This window comes from Opisthocomus hoazin, chromosome 4, assembly GCF_030867145.1.
Source record: "Opisthocomus hoazin isolate bOpiHoa1 chromosome 4, bOpiHoa1.hap1, whole genome shotgun sequence".
NCBI lineage: Eukaryota > Metazoa > Chordata > Aves > Opisthocomiformes > Opisthocomidae > Opisthocomus > Opisthocomus hoazin.
In genome coordinates, this window is record NC_134417.1 from 36,145,736 (window position 1) to 36,159,276 (window position 13,541).

Sequence of the window (13,541 nt, forward strand, 5' to 3'; positions counted from 1 at the left end):
ATCTCTATGTAACCAGCAGGTATCTCATCCATCAGCCCTGCTAAAATCCTATATGGCAAACTCTTTTGCTTTGGAAGTTGTACTGTTAGAAACACATTCCAGAAATAGAAACCAAGATTGCAAAAACACTATGAATGACAAGGAATAGCAGTGTAATAGTGTCAGGCTGCTAACATATGAGAGGAGAGGAAGACCTCTGGGATCTTATTTTCTTTCTCTCTGATGTTTCCTCAAAAGATTCTAAAACTGAAATATTTATTGCTGTATATGTTTCTGATTTTTTTTCCTTCAAAGAGAGACTGCATTATCTTTGGGTACCACTGTGCAAAGAAATCGCCTATTGATAGACAGAAAATAACTTGCACTCAATTATATATACTTATATATTATGTATCATAAAAAAAATACATATGATGACCTACCAGCCTCTTTCCATTCCTGGGAATTAAGAACAGTCATGAAGGTGAAGGTACTCCTAACCTTAGTCAGTAGTCTAATGTTTGTATTTGCAAGAGAAAAAATAATTTAGCTAAGTACACAACAGGAAATTTTATGTGTGTCATCATCTTGCTTAAATTGCATAATACAATAAATTTTGTAAAAATGTCAGTTAGAAGCTTCAATTTTTAATGTCCAAAGCACACACTGGGATAGCGGAAATAGCTTTCTCAAGGACAGATATCCCAGTTATACTTACATATCTCACCACAACTTCCCAGCACCATGAAAAATAGAGCATCAAAAATACAAAAGCTCTGAATAAAGCTACGTGGGCATCTGCAGATACCCAGAAGTCCATTTAATTTGAACTGGAACCTACAGATGCCGTAACTTGTTGTAACCAAAGACTCGGGTACTCTCTTACCACTGCTGCATAACACCCCAACAGAGGAATCCCACCTATTCTGCTTCCTCAAATGAAAATATTTCTCTTACCTGTACTGTGGTTAAAAAAATGGTTCTGAAGATACTAAATATTTAAGTGATGGTTTAAGATTAATCGAATTTAAATTTCTGGTGAAACCAATGAATTCCAGCAGGCTTGGATGTGTCTTGCTGTACACTGTACATTGACAGTGTGTTTTTTAGAGGCATACAAGGAAATTCTACCAGCATAACTCCTCTATGCTTTGCAAAGGTACACCTTCATCAAGTCTCTTGAAAAAAAGCTATTAATATACCATATGTCAGTTTCCCATTTACTCACAAAACACACTTTAGCACAAAAGAGGTTCTAAAGACATAAATATCAGTTTAATAATGTCAAGCCATCTCAAGAAAGATGACAGGAGGAAGGAATCCAGGTGGAGACACAGCAACCACAGACTCTTTCACTGCTGCAGAGTTTCAGTAATTGGAAGTACATACATCCTAATCCTAGCTATGCTCACTTCGTTTTAGAAAAATAGCTTACACTAACTGCTGCCAAGAAAATTATGAATTCATTCCAACTTCAGGGCTTCCCTCCCACATATGCTGATCTCTGGGTGTCTGGATGACACTTAAGGAAGCTTTGCGCTGGGTCACTTGTGTGCATGTAGCCACTGCCCCTAAAGTGGGCAACAGACTTCCCTGTCTGCCTTGTAAAAGGATCATTCTGCAAATCTGTTTTCCACGCAGCACCACAAACTTTGGGGCATTGATGACTGGATAGCAATAGAGACTGTATTTTTATGGTAATCTGGAAACTAGCGTGTATTTATTGGCAAAACATGGAACCAGGTGGGGATATCAATTCCAACAGACACAACTCGAACACATCTGTTTTACCGTGTTTGATTTTTGCCTGAACACAAGTGACTAAGATTTCAGAAGGTAAGAGGAGAGGTATGATATGGGTTTGCACGTCGCATTTTGTCAAGCTCAGCAAGGAGATTCTCTGATGGTAATGATCAGCAGAACTATTGCGAAGATGGCATTTCAGTTCCCTGCAGACATAGCGAGGTACTGGTGCAGTCCCCATGCTTGTAGAAGCATGACAAAAAAATTATGGAGAATCAGAGCAAGAACCAGGATCTGGAGCAGGCCGCTTTATAAATCAATTATGTTTAGTCCGGTCATCAATCTATCGGTTCGAAGTTAAAGAATATAGAAACTGTTCTCCCAAGGGACAACAAGCTTTCACCGACAGCTTTGGAAGAACTTTCCTAGAAATAACATACAAGGCTATTCTGTGCTGTTTACAAACATGCCCCAAGAAGACTGAGTGCACCCAGTCTCTTGATGGTGCATAGCTTACTTCACTACAGTAGACAGAGTCTACAAACTAGCAGAACAGTCAAAGACCTATAAGTAGCGGAGCTACTAGTTTAGAGAAACTGATACTAATATTCTAATACAGTTAGTAAATCCCTTCCAAAGAACAAGTACTCAATGTCCTTCCTGTTTCCAAGCACCACCTAATTGATTTCAATAGATGACTTCCAGATAGCTATATTGACCCTGGTGGGAGAAATCATTAAGCCTCAGCAGTTTACAGTCAAGTCACTGAATTCATGTTTTTCTTGTTTACAGTACTAGCCATATGTTTTTCAGAACCAGGAAATGATACACATTCCTCATGAGACACTGGACCCTCTGAGAAAATGAAGATACTGAGTTATGACAAATGTGCCCAGAACATATCTAAAAGCATAACTAATGAGGGATAACAGCTTCAGACTGAGAGTTGACTTTGATAAGTTATTAGGCAGAAATTCTTTACTGTGAGGGTCATGAGACACTGGAAGAGGTTGCCCAGAGAAGTCTCTTCCCTGGAAGTGTTCAAAGGCCACACTGGACGAGGCTTTGAGCAACCTGGTCTAGTGGAAAGTAACCCCGCACGCGGCAGTTGGGTTGGAACTAGATGATCTTTAAGGTCCCTTCCAACACAAACCATTCTGTGATTCTACTGCAAAGTTATCAGGACACTGGAAAGACCAAAGGATCACTGGAAAGACCACAGTCAATTCAGATTGTGGTTTAGCAGCTTCATAAATACCAAAATGGAATGTATCCTCTCTATGATCTGCTCATTAATGACAGAAAGTAAAAATACTGTCATCTGAGACCCTGACAGTTGATGTATCAAGGCACAATAAGCCATCTTCATAATCCATCACTACAAGAGCGCTGCTAATTTAGATGTCAATGGACAGCTCCAACCTTTCCCTTCAGTTTTCCTCTGTAAATTCCCAAAGAGCTGTCAGCTCAGGTTCTGACACCGAACAAATGTAGTTGAACAGGACTGGTATCTAGGCTGACTATCAATGAGGTAAGATAATTATCAGGGTGCTAATACGTCAGCATTTCTTTTGTAGAGCACACTTTGTGGAGCTTGACCAAGAAGAAGTTTGACCTATCTTGGAGGGCAGCAGTTCATATAGAGAGCTGAGCTACCCAACACATAGTGGTGCCTTCAACAGAAGGAACAACAAAACTCTGCTTGCTCAAGATTCAACAGGAGGCACATCAGTGCCACCTCTCAACTATGTGCATTTAAAGCGATAGAAATTATTTTAGCTACTACTAGTGCAACAACCTTTCAACAGTAAGAGCATAGCAATATTGCATTGGCTTGGAAATTGACTGGCTTGATTCATGCAGTAATATGTGATTCTGAAATTTATCATTAGGGAAGTGAGCATAGATTCACACAAGTATTGAATCTGGTATTAGATTTCAAGAAGCAAATATCAAGGAATTTTAGAATCCAAATATTAACGTGCAGTGATAGGAAGTCTGAAAATCCATCACAGCAAAATAACACAGAGGAATTGAGAAAGACACTACATAATGTACAACAGATTACTGACTTCATCAGCTACTGAATGAGCTTCTGCAACTGGTGATATGCAAGAGGTTAAATCAGATAATTAACCTAGTTAGTAGCGCTCTCTGCTCTCAGAAATCTACAGACTCCATCCTCCTTTTGAAAAAAAGAACATAAAGAAAGAATTGACTGGTGTAGTTGCACAAGGAGGTGCTTAAAGAGCTGAGATTTAAAAAAAAAAACACAAGCAAAAAAACCAAGTGGAGCAGATAAGCCAAAATATTTCTGTCACATAAGGCTCCCAGGCAAAATATTAAAGACAGTGGAAAAGAGAAGCAAAGAATTTTTCTTGCTGGAAATGCTACAGGGGAAAATGAAGGGGATTTTCATTTTTGAAAGGAAGGGGCAGCAGAGGTATCAGGAAGAAAGTAGATCTATTAATAAATAAAAAGGAGTAGAGAAATTAATTATTAAAAAATGGCTGAAAGATAGGCTACTTTTCAAATTGTCTTCATCAAGAAGGAAAACACAGAAGCCTGAACAGCTTAACACAGCAAGGGGGAGTTTTTATCAGTGCAAGCGATTAAGCACTGCAGCAAAGTACCATCTCTGGGTATCCTCAGCTGCAGAGTACACGCCCGCCCACAAGACATGTCTGAGCCAAACTCACACACCGCTCCACCCCATAGTGCAAGGTGGTCTGTGGTATACAGGATAATGGAGTTGCTGAATTCAGAGCCTTCTGAGGATTTAAAATCTGTTAGCCTAGAGCACTGCCTTACTTTGCAGGCACAGCTGTTCTAGAGGCGGTGGAAAGTCACCTCACCTTTGCACAAGCTCTGATGGGTAAAAAATAGTCGAGTGATTCGTAACTCATGTTTATAAAGAATACATCCGGGCAAGTTAGCCTGAGTTGTGGAAGACAGAAGATGAGGCAGGTTTATACAAATATTAAACAAAAAATCTAGTATCTAGAAGTCCTGTTACCAAGTCAATCACTAGGGTTTCAAAAAAATGGTTGGAAAAGGAAGCGTATTATATATCTGCGTTCTGATCAAGCATTTAAGGGTAATTAGTATTGTCAAAATGACCCTTAGTGGACCTAACGCTATTTTAAGTTGTGATATATACTCTGACTTCCACAAACTGACAACTGATGTTACCTGAATGTCTGTCTGAAAGCCACACAAAAATAACTAATAACATTTCTCACCGAGATGTGAAGTGGATAAATGCCTGAATGTTTGTGAAATATTCAAATCTTCTGGCCAGCTCTTATAAATAAGGAATGTGCAAACACGAGATGTGAAATATTAAAGCTTGAAAAAAGTTACTTGATGCAACATATAGCTAGGAGGCATATCATGTAAACCTCATGATAACACTTTCTAAATATACCAGCCAACAGAAGGGTTTCATGGGCTTTCAGCGAATGTGCTACACTGCTGCTAAACCATGAACCTTCAGTGAAGTTGTGGTACATCTTGGGAAGCTTCGCAAGTTTCTGCTTTCTGTACTTCACGTGAGAGAGTGCTGACACTTTCAGCTGCCTGATCAGAAGTGCAATGTTCACTGGTAACAGCAGAAAAGTCACATCAGAAAGTAAATACAAAGTGACTACTTAGCTTTCCTTAAAGACTGTATTTAACCTAGCTAAGCTAGGCCTACAATATTTCTCCTGGTATTTTAAATAATAAAAGATATAACAATACAGTCGTCATACAAATGATTAAGCAGCTTAATCATAGGAAATTATCTTCTTCAAGTTGTTGCTCATTAACCTATTAATCCGAACTAACCTTTCACTGGACCAACTTCCAGATTCCAGAGAAGCAAATACGAAGAAAACAAAACAAGCCATCTACTGACATAATGCAAACTCTCAGCTACTTCTATTCTCAAGATGCTAGCGATCTCTTGACCTGAAGCATCAGTTTGGTGGTGGAGTTTTGTTTTTTTTTTTTTTTTTTTTTGTTTTTTTTTTTTTTTACACTTTTGACATTTTTATTCAATCCAGAAATCTTCTCTCAGGTAAAACTTCCAGTGAAACCAGTTAGATTTTGTCCAAGCAAATATTCAATAAAGCTACAGAAAGAATGAAGCACTTCACCAACCTTTAAAAAGAAACTGGTTTTGCATGTTTCATTTAAACACAGGGTCTCACTGGAGTGTCTAAGCAGTAGGGCAAGCAGTACAAGTCAGCTGAAATGGACTGACAGTGTTCAACATTTCCTGGGATTTGCCCTCCTTTGATATTTTTCTCTCCTAATCTAATAACTGTTTCATTTTAGAAATTGATACGGTAGAAAGCATAGCTCATCTCACATTCTTTAGATGATAAACTGCGTAGGGCATGATGGCTCTGTGTCAGTGCAGTGCCTAACACAACAGTCCCCAGTCAGACTAAGAAAAAAAAACAGTGTAAGACTGTGAATTGTAACTAAATCAATAATTTGGCAAGTACATTAATGACTCTGAAGGTGACAGTATACCAAAATATACTGAAAAGAAGTCTATGAGCTGAAAGGACTCATTACAATAGAGAGGTTATTGCTGCAACTAGCACAAACAGAAAAGAATCTCAGTTCCTTCCGATGCCTCTGCAAGGCCTGGCTTGATTTGCAACTTCTTAACTAGCGTAACAGATAAAGGAACAGCAATAATTTTACTTTGAGAGACAACAACATTTTGTTGTTGTTGTTGACTAATAAGGTAACAAATAAATCCTTGCAATGCGTTAATCTGTTACTTTCAGAAAGACTGAAATTGAGTTATTTTGATACCAAACATTTTTGTTAAAATAATTGCCTGCTCAAAGCCTTTCAAATATCTGGCTGTGATGATGCTGTTAACATGGATGCGATCTAAACATAAATGAATTGTTTGTGAACCACTGGAATAAGACATCCCAAATGTATTACACGGTATGGGCTTTGTATATTTTGAATCAAGCTGTAAATTAGATAGTTCAGTTTACAAATGGGCCCACCGAAAGAACATTATTTAGCAGTCTCACAAATTATTACTCTTGACATCTCTTTGTCTACTAGGCCAAAGAATCTGAGAGAATGAAAAAATGTTACTAATTCTGGGCAACGTTTTCTGTGTAAGATTACTTACGAACATTAAAAAAATGTTAACTCTAATTCCTTATTTCGGTTGAACTAAACCCATGGTTTTATCAAATTAATGTGACTGGGTGCCCAGCAACCAACCCAGCAAAAATTAGTGATGCATTAAAAGAGCCCCATCTAATATCAGTTTAACCTGCCATATAGCACATACAATCTCTCAAGAGCCACACTGGCCACCTAATTTGGAAAAGCAGACTTGCATGCTTAATATTAAAGAGATATAGAAGTCCCAGCTGACCTTAAAACAACTTACAGGGAAGCTTGAAATAAATCATATGGCCAAACCAACCGTAACGCAATGCTTGTCCAAGTATATGACTTTATACAGAAAGGCCTAAGCTTGTAAAAATTTTGAACTAGGGTAACTTTTTCTACTGTTGTACTTCCTCTAAGAATTTCCAAGTTTAGCATCTTCCCCTTTGTCTTGCAGGAGCTAACAAACATGGAAACCAAACAGCAAGCATAAAACTCCAAAATGAGAAGCTTGCTCACAACTACTCTCGTGACAAACTGATTTTTTTCTTCTGTGATTTACAGATTCCTACCAAAGCCTGATCAAATGGTCCGTAGCTGCTTCACAGAACCATATCAAGCCTTTAAAACCTGCACTGACGTGATAAGTAATGAGGCATGAACATTCTTCAGAAAAACCACAGGCCCAAGAGCAGTCTTCTGGCTCAAGAAGCCCGAGTCACTGTTGAGCAACACAGACAAGCTCATACGCCATAGCACGTGGATCTGCCTCAGGTCCAGACCAGGACTGTGGAATGTGCTCTCCAAGAAACAGAGGACTACCATATGATCACATTTTGCTCCATAAGTAAAGCGCATGCCTTTAATCTTGTTTTCCCTGACCTACATATATAGCACCACATGTAATCATAAACTGGAAAAGCTAACATGGCCCCAAAACTCTACTGAAAAAAGACACTTCAGCACATAACTCTTGAAGGGAGTGTGGCAATAATCATAGATATTAATTCTCTGTCTCAGCATCACCTCTAGAGAAGCAGGCAAAAACCCATGAATTAATATATACACACACACATATACATACATACACACACATGAAAATTTTAGTAAATTCCATTTCCTGCCTTCTGGGCTTAAAACTTTCACATCAGCAGTGACTTGCCTGATAATGAAAAACTTATCAGTCTCCGACTTCCTTGTCCCTGGATTGAATCTTCATTGGTGATGCTTTTAAAAATCTGCTGGAAAAAAAAATAACAGTGAGAGAGAGTAGTCTGCAATAACTCTTGAACAAATTGCTTAGCAAGTCTTTTTTACACATTCTTAGTTTTACAACTAAGAATCAATTAGATGACCATTAATCAAAACAATGTTTTTACCCCGGTAATATTTTAAACCACTAGTGGCCTAAGTCATCCCTTCCTGGAGGTTCTTCCTTAAGAAAACAGAATGATTAGCACCCAGAAAGGAACTGCTTATTCAACAGGAGATAAAAGTAGCACATCAGAATGAGGATGTGGTGCTCACCTCTAAAAACAACTTCTGTCTTTATAACATCTTAATACCAGCACATGGAGGAAATGTATGCAATAAAATTTTCTTCCATACGCTACTACTATCATACAGAAGAAACGTATGTAATAAACTTTCTGGAACAAGATTCTTTCTGTAAGAAGTTTATTGCATACATGTGAGAAAGACTTCTGAGATTTTACTAACACTATGCAAAAAATAACTGTGAATTTCAATAACTATAAGCATTGAGGATGATCTGGAAAAAAAAAGAAGAAATCAATAGATGACCCTTTGTACTCAACAGTTTAGGTTTTAATATCAGTCTTTGGTTCAGCAAGTTTATTGGTGGGCTGGTGTGGTGCAAATTAGGACGCAGGCTACCTTCTGGCTGTGATCAGAACTGGGAAGCAAGAACACCTTTGAGCCAGTGTTTGGGGCACCAGCAGGCACCCACCATCAGCATTTTTCACCGCTGTTCCCCTGAACAGAGCAGAGAAGATGCCACTGGGAGTCAGGCCCAAAGTTCAGCAGGGAGGTGGTGCTACTATTCCTACCTCCCACTGACTTTGGAGCCAAATCAAGCACTGGTCAGCTCCCGGGAAGCTGCAGCTCCTTGCCACTCTTGTCATTCAGCTTTCAGGCAAAAAAGAAAAAGAGCATTTATGCAGTCAAGTTCCAGTTTCTTCCAGGAAACAGTAACTGAAGTCCCACTCAGCTATGACTCATTGCTCAGTATGTTAAATATTGTGTATTCAAGCTTAACTTTGAAAACCAACTGCTCCTTGCCCCAAAAGAGTTCAAAACCTGGGCAAGGGAGCACTGCAGCCCAGCTAGCAGGGCTTAAACAGCAAGCACAGCTGGCAAGTCAAGACACAGAGAAGGCCTCAATCATAAATATACAGGTTGAATTTAGACACTATTATAGAAAAACACATGTTCTATTAGACTTGACTTTGTCATAATTCTGTCATTTCTCACAGACTATTTAAATGGGAAAAAGGGTATTGACTACGAGCAAATTCCAGTAGAAACATCTGTACTAGCTCACAGCTAATTTGTTATAAATGCACTTTTGGCCTTCCCAGCTAAGCAGGTTTTAATATATTTATTCAAGCCACCACTGGGTTTCTGAATAGAGATACGTTTAAATAAGAATATTATATGTAACTATGAAAATTTTACGACAAGAACTCAGTAACCTTTACCAGCTGAATCTGCAATCCCGCCAAGAAACAATGACACTTCCTTGTCAAGATGTCTTTTTCATACTACTTCACTGCCTGACTTTGATTACACATTATCCTATAACGCTTGCTAGGTTATGGTCTTTTCATGATTTTGTCCAGGACAGTAACTGAGCCAACTAACCTAGATATGCGCACATTTGCAAAACGTGCTTTTTCCCAGTCCTTAAGCATTTCTTTGGGGTTTTTAGATCTGCCACTAATCACTCGGAGTAGTTTAACAGCCTATGGTTTGAACAGACCTAAACGTACAGAAGTCCATGGGACCTGATGAGATGCATCCCAGAGTCCTGAGGGAACCGGCTGATGTAGTTGCCAAGCCACTCTCCATGATATTTGAAAAGTCATGGCAGTCAGGGGAAGTCCGCAGTGACTGGAAAAAGGGAAACGTTGTGCCCCTTTTCAAAAAGGGTAGAAAGGAAGACCCTGGTAACTACCGACCTGTCAGCCTCATCTCTGTGCCTGGGAAGATCATGGAACAGATCCTCCTAGAAGATATGCTAAGGCACATGGAGGCCAGGGAGGTGATTCGAGACACCCAGCATGGCTTCACCAAGGGCAAGTCCTGCCTCACCAACCTAGTGGCTTTCTATGATGGTGTAACAACAACGGTGGACAAGGGAAAACCTATGGATGTCATCTACCTGGATTTTTGTAAAGCCTTTGACACGGTCCCCCACAACATCCTCCTCTCTAAATTGGAGAGCCATGGATTTGATGGGTGGACCGTTCGGTGGATAAGGAATTGGTTGGATGGTCGCAGCCAAAGGGTAGTGGTCAATGGCTCAATGTCCAGATGGAGACCAGTGACGAGTGGAGTCCCTCAGGGGTTCGTACTGGGACCGGTGCTGTTCAATATATTTATCAATGACATGGACAGCGACATCGAGTGTACCCTCAGCAAGTTTGCAGATGACACCAAGCTGAGCGGTATGGTTGAGACACCAGAAGGACGGGATGCCATCCAGAGGGACCTGAACAAGCTGGAGAGGTGGGTTCGTGTGAACCTAATGAGGTTCAACACGGCCAAGTGCAAGGTCCTACACCTGGGTCGGGATAATCCCCGCTATCAATACAGGCTGGGGGATGAAAGGATCGAGAGCAGCGCTGCCGAGAGGGACTTGGGGGTACTGACAGATGAAAGGCTGGACATGAGCCGGCAATGTGCGCTGGCAGCCCAGAGGGCCAACCGTGTCCTGGGCTGCATCAGGAGAAGCGTGGCCAGCAGGTTGGGAGAGGTGATTCTGCCCCTCTACTCTGCTCTGGTAAGACCTCACCTGGAGTACTGCGCCCAGCTCTGGAGCCCTCAGCACAAGAAGGACATGGAACTGTTGGAGCAGGTCCAAAGGAGGGCTACAAAAATGATCCGAGGGCTGGAGCACCTCTCCTATGAGGACAGGCTGAGAGAGTTGGGCTTGTTCAGCCTGGAGAAGAGGAGGCTGCGGGGAGACCTGATTGCAGCCTTTCAGTACTTAAAGGGAGCCTATAGGAAAGATGGGGACAATCTTTGTAGTAGAGACAACAGTGACAGGACGAGGGGTAATGGTTTTAAACTAAAACAGGGTAGGTTTAGGCTGGATATAAGGAAGAAATTCTTTACAATGAGGGTGGTGAAACACTGGAATGGGTTGCCCAGAGAGGTAGTGGAGGCCCCATCCCTAGAAACATTCAAGACCAGGTTGGACAGGGCTCTGAGCAACCTGATCTAGTTAGTGGTGTCCCTGCTCGCTGCAGGGGGGTTGGACTAGATGACCTCTAGAGGTCCCTTCCGACCCCAAACTTTCTATGATTCTAACAGACAGGGATGGATCTGATGGGATCCTACAAATACCAACCTGTTCAAAACCTACAAGTATGTTGCTATTAAATGACCCTTTCTGGCACTTTTCTACATCAGTGACATGGTATTGGGACAGTTACACTAGAGTATCATCACAAATCTTGATTCAGGCAAAGCATTCCCAGCATGGCCAAACCTGCAATGGCAAAGTCTGGCATATACAAAGAGTAATAACACATCCAGCCCCAGAAGTGAAACAACTAAAAAATAACTTTATTTGCTCCTAAAGGATCCATGTGAATCAGGTGTAACCCCCTGTACTGTCAAGTGCTCACCCCTCAGTCATGCAATCATAGGGTCATTGGTAATGCTCCCCAATTTCTACCTGCCCCATGCTTTCTCCTGGAAATCAAGGCAGAAAGAGGATGGAGGGAGGTGTCTCAGTCCAACAATTAGCTGAGAGGAGCCTGGCATATACAACTGCACCCGGGAGCTGGAAGGTGCTCCTGCTTTTGGACTCCATAGGCACAGCATTTATGTGTTATATCACGGTCAGGTTTTTATATGATCTGACTTCTAATAAATGTTCCCTCCAGCTTCCCATGGCAAACAGCTTTCACTTGATGCGGTGCTTTGGAAATTGACGTAATTTTCCTAATCCCAGTTCAGTCAAAGGTTTGAGGAGGATGCATCCACAGCTTCTCTCCCAGTGAAGACCAAAAGGCCGTTGGAGCTGGCTGGGACTGGCTGTGTCTGGCACGGGGCAGCCGTGGCCTCTCCTGTCATCAGCCTATTTTCACAAAACCAAGGGATTTACTTATAATAAAACCCTTAAGGATTATTTCACAGGTCAAAAAGTCAGATAACATCATACAGGCAAACCAAGCGTTACAAGCATCTCCTGGTGAGAGTAGTTTTGCACCCCAGATGCAAGTTTGCTGATGACACAAAACTGGGAGGTGTGGTAGATACACCAGAAGGCTGTGCTGCCATTCAGCGTGACCTGGACAGGCTGGAAAGTTGGGCACAGAGGAACCTGATGAAATTCAACAAGGGCAAGTGCAGGGTCCTGCGCCTGGGGAGGAACAACCTCATGCATCAGTACAGGCTTAGGGTGGACCTGCTGGAGAGCAGCTCTGTGGAGAGGGACCTGGGTGTCCTGGTGGACGACAGGTCAACCATGAGCCAGCAGTGTGCCCTGGCTGCCAAGAAGGCCAATGGCATTCTGGGATGCATCAAGAGGAGTGTGGCCAGCAGGTCGAGGGAGGTTCCCCTTCCCCTCTACACTGCCCTGGTGAGGCCTCATCTGGAGTTCTTTGTCCAGTTCTGGGCTCCCCAGTTCAAGAGAGATGAGGAGCTACTGGAGAGGGTCCAGCAGAGGGCTACGAGGATGATGAGGGGACTGGAGCATCTCTCCTACGAGGAGAGGCTGAGGGAGCTGGGCTTGTTCAGCCTGAAGAAGAGAAGGCTGAGAGGGGACCTTAGAAATGCTTACAAATATCTGAAGGGTGGGTGTCAGGAGGATGGGGCCAGACTCTTTTCAGTGGTGCCCAGCGACAGGACAAGGGGCAATGGGCACAAACTGAAGCAGAGGAAGTTCCAGCTGTACACGAGGAAGAACTTCTTCCCTCTGAGGGTGACGGAGCACTGGACCAGGCTGCCCAGGGAGGTCGTGGAGTCTCCTTCTCTGGAGATATTCAAGACCTGCCTGGACACGGTCCTGTGCAGCCTGCTCTGCGTGACCCTGCTTCGGCAGGAGGGTTGGACTAGATGACCCACAGAGGTCCCTTTCAACCCCTACCATTCTGTGATTCTGTGAGATACACTTACTGTTGGGCTGAGACCTGGGATGTGTCATTAAAGACTTCATACACCCAAGCTAAACACCTCCTGTGTAGCTCTACCACCCCAAGCCTGTCCTCCTTGTCCTCCAGTGGTCTGGCAGCTCTCCCCACATGTACGCTGCACCTTCTCACCAGCGATACAGATCCTCAGGCAAGGCAGGACACGTGCTGGGGGCGCTTGAGCAGGTAGACATCCTCTCTTAAAGGAAGGAGTGGTTATGTATGGACATACCCAGAGAAGGATATCCGGAAGGCTGGGAAAGTGATTTTACTTTAATATTGGCATTTCAAGGAGTCAGA

At 42.2% G+C, this 13,541-nt stretch overlaps 1 protein-coding gene across 6 annotated transcripts in view; it reads right to left on the minus strand.

The window, feature by feature from the left end:
* The window catches only part of HECW1 (HECT, C2 and WW domain containing E3 ubiquitin protein ligase 1), a 271,752-nt gene that overhangs the window by 95,590 nt on the left and 162,621 nt on the right, over positions 1-13,541 (minus strand). For 4 of the 6 annotated variants that reach the window (XM_075418578.1, XM_075418576.1, XM_075418573.1 and 1 more), the window contains one exon: positions 8,021-8,099. In XM_075418578.1, coding sequence (XP_075274693.1) covers positions 8,021-8,099 — 79 coding nt within the window. The remainder of the gene's footprint in view (positions 1-8,020; positions 8,100-13,541) is intronic. The other 2 variants (XM_075418577.1, XM_075418574.1) reach the window with 1 other exon arrangement.